Source organism: Hyperolius riggenbachi, chromosome 1, assembly GCF_040937935.1.
Source record: "Hyperolius riggenbachi isolate aHypRig1 chromosome 1, aHypRig1.pri, whole genome shotgun sequence".
In the NCBI taxonomy this organism is placed as follows: Eukaryota; Metazoa; Chordata; class Amphibia; order Anura; family Hyperoliidae; genus Hyperolius; species Hyperolius riggenbachi.
The window spans coordinates 269995806-270018438 of NC_090646.1; the positions used below are offsets into that span (position 1 = coordinate 269995806).

General features: G+C 42.5%; 1 protein-coding gene across 9 annotated transcripts in view; it reads left to right on the forward strand.

Moving 5' to 3' along the window:
- The window catches only part of SEPTIN11 (septin 11), a 146320-nt gene that overhangs the window by 115942 nt on the left and 7745 nt on the right, over nucleotides 1-22633 (forward strand). Inside the window, exons 10-11 of one of the 9 annotated variants that reach the window (XM_068233550.1) lie at nucleotides 14540-14609; nucleotides 17288-17635. The exons of 1 other annotated variant lie outside the window; for it this stretch is intronic. In XM_068233550.1, coding sequence (XP_068089651.1) covers nucleotides 14540-14564 — 25 coding nt within the window. In that variant the 3' untranslated portion in view covers nucleotides 14565-14609; nucleotides 17288-17635. Of the gene's footprint in view, nucleotides 1-12086; nucleotides 16700-17287; nucleotides 17636-22633 lie in introns of those variants that run through there. 7 more of the 9 variants (XR_011020341.1, XM_068233549.1, XM_068233552.1 and 4 more) reach the window with 7 other exon arrangements.

The following is a 22633-nucleotide window of genomic DNA, read 5'->3' on the forward strand; positions in this document are numbered from 1 at the left end:
CTGGGAAACTGGTATTCTTATTTACTTACATTTGGTTTTTATACTGTCTTACTAATAAAAGCCAAGATTATGTAAGGGAGGGCTGATAGAACACATTGGATGCAGAATAAGCAGAAAGCAAATATCAGATCTGTAGGCACAAAACCAAATTATAGTTTCCCTTAAAGGACTTCCGAGGCCAAAATCTGCCCCCAAAATGTAAAAAAAGTTAACTACCTGCATGACTTTCTATGGCACGGAGGACGCCGTCTGCGCCCTCCGTGCCGTTCCGCCGGGTACCCGCCTCTCAATATGACCCCGAATGGCTCCAGACCCCATGGCCAGGGTCGGGCTCTGCTGCCTGTATAAAGATGGCCGCGGCTGCGCACTCCGCATGGCCGCTACTGCGGCTGCGCAGCACTAGGGCCAACCCCCCGATCCAGGCAACAGGAAACAGCCTGTTGCGTGGATCGGGGGGTTGGCCCTAGTGCTGCGCAGCGGAGTGCGCGGCCAGGGCCGGCGGCCATCTTTATACAGGCAGCAGAGCCCGACCCTGGCCGTGCGGTCAGGAGCCATTCGGGGTCATATTGAGAGGTGGGGACCCGGCGTCCTCCGTGCCATAGAAAGTCATGCAGGTAGTTAACTTTTTTTACATTTTGGGGGCAGATTTTGGCCTCGGAAGTCCTTTAACTAGTACTGATTGTTACTTGAAAAATAAAATTATATTCCATCAAATCAGGAGAAAGCAGACTGTCAACCTTCGAACATTTGGGGGTGATTTATTAAGACATGCAAAGAAAACTAGCAAATCCAGAGCAGCTGCCCACAGCAACCAGTCAGTATCATTTGTCATATGAAACCAGGATTCCTATTGGTTGCCTTGGGCGGTTGCTTAACGCTGCTCCAGTTCTCCTCTTAGCTTTGAATAAGTGAGAACCTTGACATTCCTCTAATACGTATAGTCAAATCTAAATGATCTATACAATGAGCTCCTGAGAATAACCACCTTGGTGCACACCGACAGTAAAAGTACAGCTGCGCAGGTCTGATATTTGAACCTGCTAGATTGTTAAACGAAATATAGACTGGCTGCAGGTGTTTTTCCCCTCACACAGCAGAGTAATTGTGAAACACTATAGATGGTTGTGGCCTCATCTGATCACTCATGTTTGACTTGGCCAATAATCAGATGTCTTCAAAAGTATTTTAATAGTATTGTATGCTGTTATCACTACTTTGTTGAATGTAGTGGTAGACAAATAAAAGAGAATCCACTACAGTGGTGCTTTAAGTATAGGAAAGTACTGAATGCTAAGCAGTGCAAAACATAAATGCCTTTTTCTGCAATCATTAATCTAAGAGAAAGCGGATACCCTGGCCATATAATGTTTTGTCCCAGACTCTAGGGCTCCTACGTATGGATTCTCTCTCGCTGGGAGTATAGCATTATTACCAGGCTGAGCATATGCTGAGATTCTCTGAGGGCACAGGTATCTATTCTTAGTGGAGCTCAGACACTGAAGGTGCATGCTGCATTGAGAGATGTCCCAATGTGTGTAGCTAACTGAGTTACTTTTAAGCCTGGTACACACATACAATTTTCATTAGCCAATTTGACTACTTCCATGTAGTATGAGAGCTTACCTACACAATTTGTTCATAGTGTTCTAAATCAATTGGCCCTCATACTGAATGCATGTGGTAAAATTGACCAGTCCTTGACCAATCAAATTTGTATGTGTGTATGCACCCTTAGAGAGTCAATGAAAAGTAGGAGTAGAGTGCAATTATGCAGCGTAATGCCAAGTACACACATGCAAGAATTGTCACCTGTCGGGGATCGAGAACGGATCCCTCGGTCGACAATTCGCAAAACGATGCTGTACTGACACCTCCCTAGCCTTGAGGCTAGCAACGTGTTCTGTTGCTATAGAGAGGGATGAGGGACAAGGTTCGGCAGACTTCAGTTGGTTGGCGGGGCTTGTAAAAAGCATTGTGATTGGTAATGCCCGATCAGCGGTCGGTGTACACACATAATGATCGTCGGCTTAAACGGTACGTATCGGCGGTTTCAGGCGACCGTTATCGCATGTGTGTACAAGGCTTATTCCATATCCGATATCAGAAGATAGACTCTAACTGCAGCCAAAAACTTCTCTTCTTCAATAGTTTCATTGTATGAGTCCAGTTCTCTGGTGAGACTCACCGGTACACTATACAAGGATTAGTTTACTACACAGGTGCCCTACTATCCCAGAATGCTGAAAGGATAGTATGGAATTATGACAGCCTGCATACACAAAAACGTTTTTAGAGTCGTTTTGCAGCCTATATATGATAAAGGAGAAATACTTCAGATATATGTTTAGTGACATGTAAGGTGAGCCTAGCAGTTTGTATGCATTGGTTTATAAGTAAACCGTTTCTTAGGTTTCCTGCTGCCCTTTCTCACAGTTCCTTCCTGTGTGAGATCTAGCCGGCATTGTCAATGTGTCTCCTAGCTATAGAGAGGACTGTGCATTAGTGACGTATAAGGAGCTGGGAGTGCAAGCTTCCAGGACTTAGTAACTCCTACAATTCTTCCCGAGCTGTAGCCTCTGCAGTAATGTGACCGAGCCATGCCTCTTCCCCAGTGTTTTTAGTGCTGTGTTTTCAGGGAAAAAATGTTGTATTAGGTTTACGTAATACTGTTTTATATAGTGTTTTGTGGGTACGTTGTGCACTACTCAGCTGGTTTCGTATTTCTCAGCACTTTACCTTTTTATCTTTCCTTTAAGCTGATCTTTTGCACTCAAATTTGCACTAGTTTAAATGCACCTTTAAAAATAGCCATGCAGAAATAGCAATACACTTTTACTACATCTTAATTTTGTAGTTTTTATTTTAGTTTCCCCACATCTTATTCCTAATAGACCTGTGAGGTTCCATATGTGCTAGTTTTACCACTAGAACGCTCAGCTCCTCTTTGTACTTGATCTGAACAGGGAATGTTTTTTAGAATTGAGGAAGGCTGCAGGGTATGCGCATTTTCTGTTGGTTTGCTTTGATAAAACTACAGCCCAGCCTAGTTTATCATAAGCATGTATATAATTTGATAGGAGTACGATACTAAAAACTATTCCTTAGCTACAGGATGAATGACCCCTTCCACATCTTTGCCTGGTTTTTCCATTTAGTCTTGATGACTTGCTAACTGCAATATAAGAGCAGGGGTACTTTTGGAACTATGATTATAGGTTTGAAATCAAACTTCATAAAAATCTCTGAGCTTTGTCAGCAGCATAAGTATTAATGTGTCCTAAGAAGGAAATTGCTCACTTTTAAATAAACCTATCTGTCTTCCCTTAATAAAACCAATGTCAGGAAATACTTGATAAACTCCACTTTTATGCAAGTGGTCCAAGTTCCTGTTCTATACACAATAGGAAATGATCACATTTAATTTTAGGTAAATAGTTTATTCCAGTAATCCTTGTTAAAGAGAAATATTGTGATGCAACACATTAAAAAACACCCCTTGTTGCATTTTTTTTATTGTCTTTTAAATGCTGATGCAATCAATCTTTTCTGCTTGTTTCACTTAAAGGACACATCCAAGGGAAACAAACGAAATAAGATCTACTTACCTAGGGCCTCCTCCAGCCCCTGGCAGCCGATCTGTCCCTTGTCACAGCTCCAGAGTCCCGGGGTTCCCTCCATTGCAGATGCCAACCTCGGACTTGTCCTTTAAGGCCTGTTTTTTCACTAGAGGCAATTTTTGCATTTTGCCGATTGCAAGGACATTTTTTTTTTTAAGGATATTGATCATGGTGCTTTGTTCACAGCAGTGTGTTGTGATTCTTGAGGAATTGCAAACACACTGCATGTTGCATTCAGCTGCAGACTTTGCAATCACAGTACAAATTGCATGGGAAATGCACAGTGAAACCCCTTAGGGCTTATTCACCTCGGTACTTTGGTGCGTGTTTTACTCCTGGCTTGTCTGTTAAAATTTAAAAGCAAAAACAAACAATACTTTACTTTACCGCTGAGAAACAAAGTGCCATAGCACTCAGTGGGATCATTGAGGACAGCTAACTCGTTGTGGTGGACCATGCATGGAAGTGTCCATTGTCATATGTTTATGTGAAGGAGACCCAGCTACAGCTTAGGGAATGAACAGCTTTAGAAAAACAAACAAAACACACCTACCAACCAAATGGTATTCATATTTAATGCCCTATATAAATCTTTATATAGTAATGATTTAATATTCAGAGAGCCTGTTACATAACTGCCTACTGATAGTAAAGAGCAGGGCACTCTTCTGCTGCATTATGTTAAAGGAAACCTAAACTGTCTGCATAAACACTGAGAAAACAGGCTGTATTAAAAATGGTGTTGGTTACCTATGCCGGCTACTTTCTAAGCTAACCCTCTTTTAAATCTTGTCAGGTTCCATTTTTTGCCTGCAGTTCTGGGTACTTTTAAATGCAGACATGCCCATATTGTCATCCTCTGATCTCAGTTGGAGTTCCTCTGCATTGAGAGTGTAGTGCCAATATCACAGAAACTCTAAATTAATATTCACTGAGGAATGTGTTAAAGCTCATTAGGGTGTGTTTTGGAAAGTGTAGAGTGCAGTAGGATATCACTGCTGATAATACAGCCTAAAGCTGGCCATCCCCTATACAACTTTGCTTTCGATGAAAATTATGATCCACATTACAATTCACCGACTAAAAACTAACATTGCGGTTCAGTGTTTTCATCAAAACATCAATCATAATTACAACCTTTAATCGTGAAATCCACTTAAAGTTACAATCGATTAGACATTTTTGTCTGATTGAATGTCTAATTGGGAAAACAATTGTGCAGTGTATGGCTACTTTTAGGATGCAGTTTAAAGGGAAGGTTCAGGGAGGGTGGGTAAAAAATAAAAATCAATTTCCACTTACCTGGGGCTTCCTCCAGCCCGTGGCAGGCAGGAGGTGCCCTCGCCGCCGCTCCGCAGGCTCCCGGTGGTCTCCGGTGGCTGACCTGACCTGGCCAGGCCGGCTGCCAGGTCGGGCTCTTCTGCGCTCCAAGGCCCGGAACTTCTGCGTCCCACGCCGGCGCGCTGACGTCATCGGACGTCCGCCGGGCTGTACTGCGCATGCGCAGTAGTTCTGCGCCTGTGCAGTAGAGCCCGGAGGACGTCCGATGACGTCAGAGCGCCGGCGTGGGACGCAGAAGTTCCGGGCCTTGAAGCGCAGAAGAGCCCGACCTGGCAGCCGGCCTGGCCAGGTCGGGTCGGCCACCGGAGACCACCGGGAGCCTGCGGAGCGGCGGCGAGGGCACCTCCTGCCTGCCACGGGCTGGAGGAAGCCCCAGGTAAGTGGAAATTGATTTTTATTTTTTACCCACCCTCCCTGAACCTTCCCTTTAAAAAGCAACATAGCCAAGCATTTCATTGGCCAAAGTCTGTAATACAATATGCTATGGAGACTCTGTATACTAGCATTTATAATTAGGAAGTGGCTAGTTCAGATTTGAACATTGCAAAGTGTAATTAGGCTGTTGTAATATTGCCGTACCAGTCATTAGCACTAATTAATTTTCCTGTATGTTACACACACCGGCTGTTTCACTAGTATGCTCTCCATAGTGGAGATCCATCATTTGGAGTCTACTGGCGTTCTGCCTTTCTCAGAAGTGATGTGGCAGTCCATATGTAATGATGTAATGCTCCAGTCTTCATTTGATGTGGGCATCTCATATGCCTGCAATGCTTCCCCCACAGCACGATGACCCTTCTTGCAGAATACCAGTAAATATGGTATAGTGGTTGTAGTCAAACAGGAACTAGGACCTGTATCCCAGTGCCAGTTATTATCAGCTGTTTTGTTTGAGCCCAAAAAAATATTGAACATCGAACACTACAATAAAAAAGTATAGACAAATATTTAAAGAAATGCTTTAAGCCAGGTTGTTTTCCAAAATATTATCATGAATTGTTTTCATTATTGAGATTTCTTGGTAGTGCAGTTAAAAAAACCAAAACAAACAGGGATATGTGAGGGAGCAGGCTGGAGTTGTACTTTGTACTGGTTGAACTCGATGGACGTATGTCTTTTTTCAACCAAAATAACTATGTAACTATGTAAAAATGTAAGATTGGCCATGAAAAGAGAGTAGGTGAGTTTAAACACTTGGGTACTGTAATAGTCCTCATTCCTTGTCTCTCCTTTACAGGGCACCCATTTCATGCCCTCCATCATTGCACTCCCCATTATAGTTGCCCGGTGTTTGGGTTTCTCTATTTCCTCTTAATTTGCTGTACACTCGCCCTTACTTCTGGCATCCAGGGCCGGATTTCTGCAAAGGCCACAAAGGTCACGGCCTAGGGCGGAAAAAAATCAGAAGGATAAAAGGGCGGCAGGACCTGAGAGAGATAAGAGGCTGCATGTCAAAATAAATCATTTCTCCTGCTCCAAAGCGCCCCGGCTTTGCTGCACACACACAGTCAGAATTCCAGAGCTCCGTGTATTTTCCTTACTTCGTGGTGTGCGATGAGACAGTGCTATCTACTGAACATACACGCTTCAGTTTATTGCCAGGGGTGAGAGAAACATGGATCACAATGTAGACAATTTCTGATCCAGTAAAAGTAAACATTTTAACAGAATTATTTCCACTTTACAACTCAAGCTGGGCTAAACAATGTATTGCTGGTCAGATTCTGTTAATGACTTGAGCCATTCCTTCTCCTCTCTCCCCTTGGATTGTAAATCTTAAACAGATAAGGGTTTTTTTTCCTTAGAGAGATTTATGGCAGCCCCTTCTAAGCTAAATCTTAACCCCTTGCTGGCTCATTTTAAAGGCAGCAGTAGTCTAGTATGAGATAGACAACTTCTCTATAATTATAATTACAAATGTACTGTTGTATACTTTTGTATTGTTACATTCTGTTTTGTATACCAAAAGTAATAACATACACTAAAAATTAAAAAAATATATATTTGTACCGTGTTGGCAAACAGTAAAAAAACACCTGTGAAAGAATCAGTACAATAAATTCTATAAAATAAATGCAACAGATCTGTGATTACAGAAGAGCAGAGAGGGAGATGAATGCCGCTCTGCTACTTCATGCCTGGTACACACCATGCAATTTGCCATCAGATAGATGGGTTCAAATTGATTATTTCTGACAGGTCTAATCTGATTTCTGATCATTTTTCTAATCGACTTTGTATAAGTGATCGGAAAATCGATTCAACCCATCTATCTGGTGCGTACCAGGCATTAGGGACTCACTGCTCTAACAGGAAAAACAATCATTCATCATTTTTCAGAGAGAAAACATTCATAGGTATCCTGCAAACAAGTGATCGTTAAGGCTCATACACATAGACTATAGTCTTTGGAAAAAGAAAGATCACAGTCCAATCTTACCACCCTTCATGTAGTATGAGAGCCATACCTTCACAGTCTTTTCTATGGAGCTGAACTCCCCATCAGACAAAATCTTTTCAAGATTCTGCACACACAGATGCTGTACAGACACAAAAGATCAGTATCTGCAAAAGATCTGTTCCTGCCACAGATCCGTTCCTGCAAATTGCATCCATAGTCTATGAGATCTGCAGATCATCATACACACCTTGTTTAACTGACATTCATCTGCAGATCAGACAATCATCTGCAGATCTGAAAATCCATCCTGGTGGATCGGATCTGCAGATGAATGTCTGTTAAACAAGGTGTGTATGATGATCTGCAGATATCATAGACTATGAATGCATTTTGCAGGAACAGATCTTTTGCAGATACTGATCTTTTGAATGTGTACAGCATCTTTGTGTGCAGCATCTTGCAAAGATTTCTGTCTGATGGGGAGTTTAGCTCCATAGAATAGACTGTGTAGGTATGGCTCTCATACTACATGGAAGGGGGTAAAATTGGTCTGTGATCTTTCATTTTTCCTAAAGGCTCATACACACATCAGACCACAGTCTTTGGAAAATGAAAGATCACAGACCAATTTTACCCCCTTCCATGGAGTATGAGAGCCATACCTACACAGTCTATTCTATGGAGCTGAACTCCCCATCAGATAAAAATCTTTGCAAGATGCTGAACACGTTCAAAAGATCAATATCTGCAAAAGATCTGTTCCTGCAAAAGATCCGTTCCTGCAAAATGCATTCATAGTCTATGATATCTGCAGATCCTCATACACACCTTGTTTAACAGACAATTATCTGCAGATCAGACAATCATCTGCAGATCTGAAGATCCATCCTGGTGGATCTGATCTGCAGATGAATGTTTGTTAAACAAGGTGTGTATGAGGATCTGCAGATATCCTAGACTATGAATGCATTTTGCAGAAACCGATCTTTTGCAGATACTGATCTGTTGCATGTGTACAGCATCTTTGTGTGCAGCATCTTGCAAAGATTTCTATCTGATGGGGAGTTCAGCTCAATAGAATAGACTTTGTAGGTATGGCCCTCATACTACATGGAAGGGGGTAAAATTGGTCTGTGACCCTTCATTTTCCAAAGACTATGGTCTGATGTGTGTATGCACCCTGAGTGTGTGTGTGTGTGTGGGGGGGGGGGGGGGCGGTTGGTGTTACTGGGCCTAGGGCACTGGGAAGTCCAAATCCGGCCCTGCTGGCATCCCACATGCCACATTTTATTCATCACCAATGTAATGTGCCATAACAGTCCTGTGGCAATTGCAACCATGAAGAACAAGCAAGTAAGCTAGAATTTACTCATTTTCTCCCCATCCTGAAAAGGACATTCAAAAGCTACAGACACAGCTGAGGGAGCTCAACTTGTAGGGGATAAATGCCAGGGAACCCCTGCAAGAGAAAGACTGATCTGCAGTGACACAAAGCTGGGATTGTGCTAGAGAGTCTAGGACCCCTGCAGACTTCTGATCTTGACCACCAGTCTGAGGTAACTTGCAGAGACAGAAGCAAATAGGACACTCTTAATCTGCAGTGGAAGTGAGACGAGAAGTACTGCTGCGTTAAATACAAACCGTGATCTCACTAAATATTGATTTAATTTACTTTTCTCATTTCTCCACACGTTTTATGAAGTTTCTTAATTAATTAAATCAATTAATGGCATTGCTTTTATTAAAACAGAACATCTTTACATAATTTCTTCACAAGTGCCTAAACAGTACTGTAGATACACAGTTATCCTAATACCTGGAAGGCATTTATCATTGCCCGAAGGGATAGCAGTGGGTTCTGCAGTCACTACAATGTTCAATTGAAGCTTAGCCACACATTGAATGAACATAATGTGGCTAGCTGGAAAGATACAGTGTATGCTGTGTGTTAATATGGAAAACCTGCAGTGAAGGATCTGTAGACGTCTTGCATTAGGGAAGTGGGAAGAAGCTCCTGCTCATAGAAGAGTCTGGGATTTATAGTACAGAATTAGTAACTTCCTGAGAAAAGGCAGAGCCACATATGGCTTGCTGCTGCACTTTTCCTCCTTGTAAATGAGCACATTAGGCCAGAATAGGAAACATTCCCCTCATACACTGTTATTTTCCTCTGTGCTACAGTCTCCATCTAGTGGTTGCTTCACACTTTACAGCTAATATCCTTCTGAAGAGAACTATGGTACTTGGTTTAGATAATTTCATAGATGTACTAAGGTATCTGGACAATACATGGAATAGGTGTAAATCTTCTAGACCAATCCCAGTTGTAGAATACTAAATGCCAGCTACCATTGTTGGCAAGTAGTTGGCTGTTAACCTTTCACTTATTTGACTGCTAACCCATTAGAATGGGCTACGTTATCATATGGAGAAGAGAATGTAACAGCTTTGTAAGGCACCTTGCTTAAAATGTTGCCAGAATCCATGGAATGGCAGGTCATATTTAGACGTACTCAGGCGAGGGCAGCTCTGCTAATGTCAATGAAAGCAGTCAGAAGCTAATATGTATACTATGTCACACTGGCAGCAAGCTGTGGGGACATATACATGCATTGTAGCCAGCTACTTACATTTGTGTGCCATAATTCTAAGTCCGAGATATTGTTGCTCCAGAACCCAGAGTCTGGGAGGATTTATTGGAGATAAGTTTTATTTAATTAATATGTAAAACGTTTTGTTATTGTATTGCGAGAAGAAAATTTACCTTTTCTTTCTGTTCAGAATTGTACACCTACAAATAATTATTAATTGACTGTTTTGACTATATTGGTATTATCACATTGTCCTCACCCATGGTTTATGTGCCAAGCTCTGAAACTGAAAAACAGAATTGATCTGCAGTTTCCCCTGCCCCTCTCCCAGCTCACATACTTTTGTTCTCCCTTCTTCTTCCTCCATCTTGCTCACTAGCTCGTTTCTTGATTCCCCATTTCATTCTTCAATTTCTCTTGTCCCATTTCACTCTTGTGTCTCTCATTACCATAGTCTCATGCTGTCTGTGTGTGTGTGTCTCTCTCTCTCTCTCTCTCTCTCTCTCTCTCTCTCTCTCTCATTGCCCCAGTCTCACTCTTTTGTTGCCTGTTTCACTCTTCTCTTCTCCTTTCTCTCCCTCATCTCACTCTTGTGTTCTTTCCCCCTCTCTCGTTCCCCATCTCATTCTTGGGTTCTTCACTCTTTCGCTCCCCATCTCACTCAGGTTTTCTCTCTCGCTTCCCATCTCACTCTTGAGTTCTCCCCTCACTCACTCCGCATCTCATTCTTGGATTCTTCTTTCCTCTCTTGCTCCCCCATCTCATTCTTGTGCTCCTCTCTTCTCTTTCGCTCCCGCATCTCATTCTTGGGTTCTCCTTTCTCTCTCGCTCCCCATCTCATTATTGAATTCTCTTTCTCGCTCCCCATCTCACTCTTGTGTTCTCCCCTCTCTCACTCCGTATCTCATTCTTGGGTTCTTCTCTCCTCTCTTGCTTCCCCATCTTGCTCATTTGTACATCTCTTTTGCTCCCCATCTCATTCTTGGGTTCTTTTCTCCTCTCTCGGTCCCCCATCTCATTCTTGAGTTCTTCTCTTCTCTCACACTACTGCATCTCATCTCTCTCTATCTCTGGTCCCTGTATCAGTACTCACACATTTATTTTTTCCCTTACCTTTCCCCTCTCCTCCTATTTCTCACTCTTTCATATTCTCTGCCTCTCTTTTCCATTTCTACTTATTCCATTCATTTCATCCTCTGGCCTTTCCCTCTGCTCCCCTCACCCCACTTCCCTGACCAATCACATTACTCATAAGTTTCCATGTTTTTGTCTCTTTAAATTTAAGCTTATCCGTACAAGGCGGTCTTAATTTTTATTCATGCATTTTATCAATTGTTCCTGTGAGTTTATTAAAAAAAAAATTATGAAAATCAATTGTGGTACATAAAGCCATTTTGAGAAATAAGATTCTGGCATGGTCCATGCCTTTTCCCAAACAGATTGTCAAGGATCAATAGGGCAACTAAGGTTCCCATCAATAACAGAAGTTCAGAGCATGTCACAGGCTAGATAGATAATGGGCTGTGCCAATGGTTTTGTTCAATACGCTGGAGGAGCTAGCATGAAAAACAGGAGCTATGACATATTATTCACTGTTTTGCACCTGTACTGTATACCAGACCAGTGGGTGTGTGTTAAATGTAGTCACTGATAGGCTTTCACCATTTTCTTGCCATCTCCCTTCTGTCTGTCTCCTGGAGATGGTAAAATGCTTTCAGTGCTGCTAAATAAATGTGTGCATACTGCTATATGGACCTCTGATGCGTTGTACAGGAAGTTCTCCATAGTACAAGCTTAGCATCAGAGTGTTCTTGACATTTCATGTACAACACTGTCATGCAGGCATTGATGTGTAGGAATGAATAAAGGTTGCTTCACTTTAGAGCTTGGCACAAAAATCACAGACCAAATTGCTTTTATGTGTTTCATATGTCTGTCAATTTTCAAGTGTAAATATGAGTAAGGTAGGACCATCTTCTCCAAAGATGAATGGTGTTCCTCGTGTTTTTGGAGTGTTATTTTTTTTTTAAGCTTCACCTATAATTTTTAGTTTTCCATTGCTAATATAAGTGTTTTGTATGTTTTTTCCCCCCCTTGTGTGTGTTTTTGTTTGTCTTTTTTTTTTTTAACTTGCAGTGCGAGCTTCACATAAAGTGTGCCAAGTCCAGGATGTTCCAGCATTCACCTGCTTTTTTGCAGTAATGTGTCCCTGCCATTTGTGTTCCTCGACACAGATCACTAACCACCCACTAAACACATCATGTTTGGCTGCACGTGGGAGAGACTGCGTGCACTCGGACTCCCTGTTGCTGGGAAGCAAATGTTGCCAAGCCTGGCCTGCTCCGAATGGCAGAAATGTGTGCCTTTCCCAATCACCATTGTGCTCCTGCTGGCTAAAACCCTCCTAATCCTTGAAGACTTTGCCTGCATGTATTTAAAATGGACTGCTCAACAAACCTGCTATTCGGACATCAGACAAAATGGCTGCTTTTAGTCATGCGATTAATAAGCAGTTTGTACTTGACTACCGTTTATAATAATGATATATTCTCTCAATTAGTCCTTGATTTTTCAACTATCCACTATCTATGCATTGCTGTTTTTTATTACAAATCGTGAATATGTCATAGCGATGTCTGAATCAAAATGTCTGTGACCACAGACTCTAATCCCTCTGATACCCGTGTGAATTGTTCCACTCAGCTTTGCACATGTAATTTGCTGAAACCCGTTGACATCACCACAAGATAAAACTCTTCACACTGGTAAAGAAAGGTGCAATTGAGAGTAAGACACCAGTTCAAAAGGAAATGGTGCTGCTAATTTTAATCATCTGAAAAGAAAAAAAAATCCACATTTGGTCGGCTAGCCTGTATTTAATGTCTGAAGTCAATGCTTTGGCTGCACTGGGCCTTGGCTTGATGCATCAGATTTATGCTTTTGCTTCATTTTTCACCCACTTTGGTTCAATACGGTTAGGTGAGGCAACAAGAAGTGCTTCCTATATTTAAGTGTTAGGCTCCCTGCACACTGCAAATCCGTTTTGCGATTCGGTTTCCGATTCTGATTTGCAATTCTGATTTTCCCTGAATGCAAACCACAGAAAAACGGAAGGAAAAAAAACGCAGCATGCAGTAACGATTAAAAATCGGAATCGGATGTAAAAACCGATCAAAAATCGGAAGCCTTACAGTGCAGGGAGCCTAACAGAGCTCCAGTAAATGTCTCTCTTTAAGTATTGCTACCTTCTGTAACTACTCTAGAGAGCAGCAGATCTGTGTGTGTGTGTGTGTATGTGTGTGAGAAAGCTCCCAAATCCCCGCCCATTGTTCTGTTCAAGAGTAAGCTCTCCACATTACCATCCCAAGCATTGCAATGGCATACATGGTAAGAAAACTGACTAAACTCTTTTATATTCTCTTTCTATGTGGTTCTTCCTGCACAGCTCCTTACCCTTTCTGATACATTCCAAGAAGTGGCGACCCATGTTTACCTATTGACTTCTGGAAATGCTTTCTCCTCTGATGCTGTTTTACCTGCTCCTAGCTAGGTAGCCTGCCTCTTTTCTTGTTCACAAGCTCGCTTGGATCACTTCTCCTCAGAGACAAATCAATTAACACACATTTCACTCTGCCTGCAGCTTAACCTACCACTTGCAAGCCAGCGGGTTTGAATGCATCCAATACGCATCCTGTATACTCAGTATTGTCTTGACTGAGTCTTTGTTTCACTTTCTTACTTCCTAAACATGGCTCTGGGTGGCGCTCCGTATTGAATAGACCACTATGCAAACTGCTCTGACCATGGGCCTTAGAGCCTAGTGTAGATGCTAGTACCAAAATCAAACCAGAAACCAGTTTCCTTGCCATGAGTTGTTTGGTCACTCATTCCGCTAAAAGGCTTGATAAATCATGCTCTGGTTGTCTCTTTCTGTGGTGTTTTTGCTCTGTCTTTTTTGCACATTTTATCTTAACTTTTAAGACTTTTTACTTTTGTAGTCTTAGTTTTCTAATTGTTTTGTTTTTTTCACATTGTTGAGAAAAAATGTGGCTGATCTCAGGAATTTCAGTATTAGTTAGAATTGTTGCCTACTTTTAGTGCATGCAGCCATTTTGTGTAGTACAGCCGTTTTGCTAGCTGTACGGTTTGGCTTCAAAATAGCTGCATCCTGAGTGGTGGGGGACTGGACCATTAACCACATTATTGTTAGCATCTTTGTGACCCTGCATTATGTATTCTGATAGGAGTGCAACTAAATTGTACAGATGTTTTAATGGTCTCAAAACACAGCTGGAAACCAAAATTTTAGTGACTGGTCCAAAGTAGCCGATGTGTAAAAAGCCTTTTTTTCAGCACGTAGGTTTTTAGATCAGCTGTAGACACATAAAACTTATTTTCCAAACGCTTGCACATTCTAATTCCCTTTCCATTGTAATGGGAAGCATTATTTTTTATTTATAGGCCAACCACTTAACTTATATGGGAGTCTTCTCCAAGCCTTAATTTCATTACCTACCCCTGGGCCATGTTTAGAACTATTGCGCTGCACTTGTATGTCGTTCTTTCTGTTTCTGTTGCTTTTTTCACAGTAGTCCTTGGCTGTGCACCGAGTAAGTGGCCTCCCTACTATCTATGTGGATGTGCTTCCCCTACCAGCATGTAAGTATGGCAGCAGTATGGATTATTCTCTGCTAAGATCCCACTTGTGATTGCAAAGTGCTGTAGTGTGTGAACAGGAACAAAAACTAAAATGTTTATTTTTCTCCCTGTGAGAGCCTCAAAACAAAAATGAGAATAAGTGTATGCAGGGCTGATTTCTCCTATTGTCTATAAGAAAAAAAATATAGACAGACAAACTGATTTTTTAAGATGAGTGCAAATAAGTCTGATTAATAATAAGTGGAGCTGTTGCTCATAGCATTTGGTTGCTCTTGACAAATGTTCCAACATTGCTCCAGGTTTCTTTGCACCTCTGCATAAATCAACTCCCTTCATGTTTGTATGGAGTAAAACTGGCAAAATTGCCTGTTGCAGACATTTTGTTCTCCGATGTTCTCACAAGCTGTAGCCCCCTCCTGTAGTAAATGGACCCTGCTGGTATGGTGAATGCTTTTTCTGTCCGTTTCTTTCTAGCGCTGCTTTTTTAGGATAGAAGAATTTGTTGTTGGAAACCATTTAAAGAACACAAATTACGTCATTTAAATGCATTGAGATGCACTAAGTAATTGATCAAAGTAATCACACAATTAAGTCCATCTGTTTAATTCGGCCTTTTACCAAAGGACCACCAAATGTGAAAATTGAGAATTATTTGCATGTGAAATAAGAGTGAAATCAAAGAATATAAGCAAATGGTTCCTTTTTTTTAGAGGGATTTCCTATCTTTTGTAATTCTTCCATGTAGCAGAATAAGAGATTACTTATTCTTCTGCTTGAAGAAAGTGTTCAATGACATGCCATCCACACTGACACACATGCTCCATCATTATGCATGTATGAATTGACTTCTAATACATTTCTCTCACACCTGGACCAACATCTTGTTCCAGCCCACTGCTGCATTGTTGTAGAGATAGATCTGATTGTAAACAGTCACTTCAAATAAGAGACAGAACCAAGTCATACATCTGCACTTTACCACGCTAAGTGGCACACCTCATGAGATCTCTACCATGATGATCTGTGTTTACAGCTTTAGCACCAATGTTAGTTACCCTAAAGTAGATTCATTAGCATGAATCCACAGTTATAGCCTGAAACCGATGTGTGCAATAAAAGCACAGATTTGTTTCTTAGTCTGAACTCTTATGCTGGGATTACACAATCCGTTTTTTGCGTTCTATTTGGCGCGCAATCTATTAGCCATTCCATTTTCTGCTTGATTCTCTTATTTTCCACTCGTTTTTCTTATCTTTTTTCCATTGACTTCTATAAGAAATCGAGCGGAACATCGGACATGTCGGAATTTTATCATCGAAGGCATCTATCGGAACGATTCTTACAAAAAAAGTATCGTGTAATCCCAGCATAAGGGCCCTTTTCCACTAGCGGCGATTGCCATGCTGAATCGCAAAATTGCACACCGCTAGTGATTTTAAAATCGCTATGGTTTGCATTTTAACATAGGAATCGCAGTAGGTAATTTCCACTACTGCGATTCCTTTCTCACTCAAACGCGATCGCGTCGCGGAGCGATTTTTGCCGCGATTTTGCTATGCAGTGCATAGCATAGTGCAATCGCCGGGAAATTTGCTGCACTTTGCTGAATCGCTAGCGTTTAGCGTGAACGCTAGCGATTGCTATTGGAAAAGGGCCCTTAAAGTGCTTCCTTGACTCCCGCTTGATCTCTCCTCTCCTACCCCTTCTGATGACTCATGCTGTCTTCTTTCTCAAGAGTTCAGAAACCTAGACAGTGTGAGTCATCAGAAGGGAGGATTGCGGAGCGATCACTCCTGTGCACAAACAACAAGCTGAGCTGCTGATTCACTGTACATGTAGTTCGTAGAACTGCGGTTTTCATTTTTTTGTATGCTTTTATGAAACTATTCTGTTACAGGAAGTAATAATGGATTCAAACAGAATTACTTTTTTATTTGTTCATCAAATATTTGCTGCCTGTAATTTAGTTGTGGCATGCAGCAATCAAATCATCCAAAAGGATTTAGGATTGTGCTTGTAAAGTGTTTTGTCTGAATAAAAAAAAGTAGCTGCATGCTAAGGCGTATCTGCATAACTTTCCCCCCCCCCCCCCCCCAAAAAAAAATGCATGCTAAAACGCTTTTGCAACACACTTTACAGCACAGTGCATGAGAAAGATTCATGCTTAAAGCAGCATCATAAGAAGGAATTCCAGGTGTAGACGCATGGTCCATGTTCTTTCCCACTACCTTATATTTATTGTGCTCTACTTTAAAGGGATATGTATGATCACAGGTCTGGGCTGCTGTGACATCACTACCTCTCACTATGAATCATCAGCCCACATTATGCATTAACCCTAACATAAAGTGTTAGTAAATAGCTTTGCCAATTATGAACAATGGTTTGTGTTTAATGTTAGCCATGCAGCCATGCACGTCTTCCTCATTGTTGCCTTTTCCTGCCTGTGCCTTCTCCAGCTGTGGTCCTGTTGCCTTTCCCAATCCCTCCTACCAGTGTCTCATGGGTCGTCACATGTTCCTCATTGCTGGGCTATGTGGAGCTCATGGCCTTCCTCTCATACGCAGTGCATATAGTATAACCGGGTGTATGCCATCTTGAAAGCTTGTGGATGCAGCTGAACACTTTCTGTCACTTTTTTTTTTTTTTGTCTTTTCATTTTCTTCCCGAACATCAAGCTGTGAACAGCATTAGGAATAGTGTAATGTTATACTTTTATTTTTTTTTATTATAAATAAATATAAATAATTATATACCATTTTGCCTTAAATTGTAGCTTTAGACATTTGAATACCAGTGTTGTTAAAGATATAAGAAAAATGTCTTGTTTTCTTTTTTTTTACCTTGCATCCAGTGTTAATGCAGTATTATAGAATTGATGCATATAAGTAGGCACTTGTCATGTGTTTGAATTTTTTTAAACATGTTGTCTTTGAAGTATAAAAATACACAACTTATTTTGAATACAATTTTGTATGTTAGACAGAGGACATGAATTGTTGCCAGCACTCAACAAAATATACTTTTACCCCAACTTCATGTGTGTGTCCTTTTATTTTGTACACATTCTAATGCATTGCAATTGTTGAGGCCTATTAAGGGAAGCTGAAATAAAAAGAAATCAGATGTGGATTGATTCATTAAGGTTGGAGAACAGAAGTGATCCAGAAAACCTGGTCTGGATTTTTTAATCCCTGCATTTAGGATGCAAGTGTTTGACATCCCCGGGGTCATATCCGAGCATAGTGGGATTGACCTAGTAAATTAGTTTGAGCTATTGTTGCTGTATGTATGCACGCACAGCAAGGACTTATCTGGATTATAACCAGATTGTATTTCTTAAAAGTTAAGTCTGGACACAAATGTTTTCATAGATGTGTGTAGGCATAAAAGCCAAGTACACACACTGGCTTAAACTAGTCCAAAGCAGCCGATAAGGACTGCCTTGGACTGGAATCTAATGTGTGCAGGACCCCAGGTCATTGACTTTATTCCTTAGTTAAGTCAATCACTTTTTCGATTGAATCAGAATCGCTAGATGTATTGCTACCTTTAGTCTGTACCTGCCCCTCAGCAGGATGACGTAATGCACCAGGAGCAGCCACTCTACTACAATGTCTGCTATCCACTTCTGCAAATCCGTCCCAAAAACTTAAATATCACTAAAAAATCATAACATTTGAGCAATCTGATTACTAAGCTGGTATGTCTGAGTTGCTCTAGAGCAGGCTTTCTCAACCAGGGTTCCCTGGAACCCCAGGGTTCCTTGAGTACTCTGCAGGGGTTCCTAGGCATTTTCCCACATAGTGGCGATGTATAATGGAGCTCACTATAATAGGTGGTACTGTAACAAGAAGCACTAAATTGGGGCATCAGGAGACGGTATAATGAGTGGCAGTGTAATGGGGGTAGTGAAATAAACAGCCACACATACTTTTAAAGACCATGCCTCCTGCAAAATAAATGCAGGGGTTCCTCGAGACTAGTGTTGGGCGAACAGTGTTCGCCACTGTTCGGGTTCTGCAGAACATCACCCTGTTCGGGTGATGTTCGGGTTCGGCCGAACACCTGATGGTGTTCGGCCAAACTGTTCGGCCATATGGCCGAACTAAGAGCGCATGGCCGAACGTTACCCGAACGTTCGGCTAGCGCTGTGATTGGCCGAACGGGTCACGTGTAGTGTTGGGCGAACATCTAGATGTTCGGGTTCGGGCCGAACATGGCCGCGATGTTCGGGTGTTCGAGCCGAACTCCGAACATAATGGAAGTCAATGGGGACCCGAACTTTCGTGCTTTGTAAAGCCTCCTTATATGCTACATACCCCAAATTTACAGGGTATATGCACCTTGGGAGTGGGTACAAGAGGAAAAAAAAATTAGCAAAAAGAGCTTATAGTTTTTGAGAAAATCGATTTTAAAGTTTCAAAGGGAAAACTGTCTTTTAAATGCGGGAAATGTCTGTTTTCTTTGCACAGGTAACATGCTTTTTGTCGGCATGCAGTCATAAATGTAATACATATAAGAGGTTCCAGGAAAAGGGACCGGTAACGCTAACCCAGCAGCAGCACACGTGATGGAACAGGAGGAGGGTGGCGCAGGAGGAGAAGGCCACGCTTTGAGACACAACAACCCAGGCCTTGCAAGAGGACAAGAAGCGTGCGGATAGCAATTTGCGTTTTGTCGCCATGCAGTCATAAATGTAATACAGATGAGGTTCAATAAACAGGGACCGGAAACGCTAACCCATCACAGATGTTCATTGTTCATGTTACTTGGTTGGGGTCCGGGAGTGTTGCGTAGTCGTTTCCAATCCAGGATTGATTCATTTTAATTTGAGTCAGACGGTCTGCATTTTCTGTGGAGAGGCGGATACGCCGATCTGTGACAATGCCTCCGGCAGCACTGAAACAGCGTTCCGACATAACGCTGGCTGCCGGGCAAGCCAGCACCTCTATTGCGTACATTGCCAGTTTGTGCCAGGTGTCTAGCTTCGATACCCAATAGTTGAAGGGTGCAGATGGATTGTTCAACACAGCTATGCCATCTGACATGTAGTCCTTGACCATCTTCTCCAGGCGATCGGTGTTGGGGGTGGATCTGCACGCTTGCTGTTCTGTGTGCTGCTGCATGGGTGTCAGAAAATTTTCCCACTCCAAGGACACTGCCGATACCATTCCCTTTTGGGCACTAGCTGCGGCTTGTGTTGTTTGCTGCCCTCCTGGTCGTCCTGGGTTTGCGGAAGTCAGTCTGTCGGTGAACAACTGGCTAGAGGAGGGGGAGGATGTCAATCTCCTCTTTAAAGTCTCCACAAGGGCCTGCTAGTATTCTTCCATTTTGACCTGTCGGACTCTTTCTTCAAGCAGTTTTGGAACATTGTGTTTGTACCGTGGATCCAGAAGGGTATAAACCCAGTAATTGGTGTTGTCCAGAATGTGCACAATGCGTGGGTCGCGTTCAATGCAGTCCTAGGCCGAAGAGGTCATAGCCTAGGGTCACAAAAACCTGTTTATTTGGGCTATTTCAATGGTAGTGATGGTGACGTACATAAATCTCAGCCATGGCCGTTAGCAACGTCTGAATTTCACGAAATGTCTCATGCAGGTAGAAGACATATTGTTAGACTTGGATTCCAAAGATGGGGTCCCTACATCTCTGCAAACCAGAGTTACAGGGGTCCAAAATTGGTAAAATCCCCCATAGGCTTTCATTGGGCCTCCTATTTACAGTTCCAAAATCTCACATCTTTTCAAAGGGCAATTGATCAGCAGTGGCAAATTTTCTAGCATTGTAGGGACCCTTAAGGGGGAACATGACTGGTGAGTTTCGGGCCCCTAGGCCAATGAGGTCATAGCCTAGGGTCACAAAAACCTGTTTATTTGGGTTATTTCAATGGTAGTGATGGTGACGTACATAAATCTCAGCCATGGCCGTTAGCAACGTCTGAATTTCACGAAATGTCTCATGCAGATAGAAGACATATTGTTAGACTTGGATTCCAAAGATGGGGTCCCTACATCTCTGCAAACCAGAGTTACAGGGGTCCAAAATTGGTAAAATCCCCCATAGGCTTTCATTGCCTCCCTATTTCACTTTCCAAAATCTCACATCTTTTCAAAGGGCAATGGCTCAGCAGTACCAAATTTTCTAGCATTGTAGGGACCCTTAGGGGGATCATGACTGGTGAGTTTTGCCACTGCTGAGCCATTGCCCTTTGAAATGGTGTGAGATTTTGGAACGGTAAATAGTAGGCCCAATGAAAGCCTATGGGGGATTTTACCAATTTTGGACCCCTGTAACTCTGGTTTGCAGAGATGTAGGGACCCCATCTTTGGAATCCAAGTCTAACAATATGTCTTCTACCTGCATGAGACATTTCGTGAAATTCAGACGTTGCTAACGGCCATGGCTGAGATTTATGTACGTCACCATCACTACCATTGAAATAGCCCAAATAAACAGGTTTTTGTGACCCTAGGCTATGACCTCTTCGGCCTAGGACTGCATTGAACGCGACCCAGGCATTGTGCGCATTCTGGACAACACTAATTACTGGGTTTATACCCTTCTGGATCCACGGTACAAACACAATGTTCCAAAACTGCTTGAAGAAAGAGTCCGACAGGTCAAAATGGAAGAATACCAGCAGGCCCTTGTGGAGACTTTAAAGAGGAGATTGACATCCTCCCCCTCCTCTAGCCAGTTGTACGCCGACAGACTGACTTCCGCAAACCCAGGACGACCAGGAGGGCAGCAAACAACACAAGCCGCAGCTAGTGCCCAAAAGGGAATGGTATCGGCAGTGTCCTTGGAGTGGGAAAATTTTCTGACACCCATGCAGCAGCACACAGAACAGCAAGCGTGCAGATCCACCTCCAACACCGATCGCCTGGAGAAGATGGTCAAGGACTACATGTCAGATGGCATAGCTGTGTTGAACAATCCATCTGCACCCTTCAACTATTGGGTATCGAAGCTAGACACCTGGCACAAACTAGCAATGTACGCAATAGAGGTGCTGGCTTGCCCGGCAGCCAGCGTTATGTCAGAACGCTGTTTTAGTGCTGCCGGAGGCATCGTCACAGATCGGCGTATCCGCCTCTCCACAGAAAATGCAGACCGTCTGACTCAAATTAAAATGAATCAATCCTGGATTGGAAACGACTACGCAACATTCCCGGACCCCAACCAAGTAACATGAACAATGAACATCTGTGATGGGTTAGCGTTTCCGGTCCCTGTTTATTGAACCTCTCATCTGTATTAAATTTATGACTGTATGGCGACAAAACGCAAATTGCTATCCGCACGCTTCTTGTCCTCATGCAAGGCCTGGGTTGTTGTGTCTCAAAGCGTGGCCTTCTCCTCCTGCGCCACCCTCCTCCTGTTCCATCACGTGTGCTGCTGCTGGGTTAGCGTTACCGGTCCCTTTTCCTGGAACCTCCTATATGTATTACATTTATGACTGCATGCCGACAAAAAGCATGTTACCTGTGCAAAGAAAACACATTTCCCGCATTTAAAAGACAGTTTTCCCTTTGAAACTTTAAAATCGATTTTCTCAAAAACTATAAGCTCTTTTTGCTAAAATTTTTTTCCTCTTGTACCCACTCCCAAGGTGCACATACCCTGTAAATTTGGGGTATGTAGCATGTAAGGAGGCTTTACAAAGCACAAAAGTTCGGGTCCCCATTGACTTCCATTATGTTCGGAGTTCGGCTCGAACACCCGAACATCGCGGCCATGTTCGGCCCGAACCCGAACATCTAGGTGTTTGCCCAACACTACTCGAGACCAAAGAATTGTTTGCAGGCGTTCGTTGAGATCCAAAAGTTATTTGCAGGGTTCCTCCATGGTAGAAAGGTTGAGAAAGGCTGCTCTAGAGAGATAGGCTTTCTTAAGCTAAATACACACGAGCTACATTTGTAGCTGTCGCCAGCACACGGGGGCGTGTGCGCGACAGCTCGTCGCCAAGTCCCTCTGCATCCACACGGTAGCAGAGGGATTAGCAATGCGGCGGAAGCTGT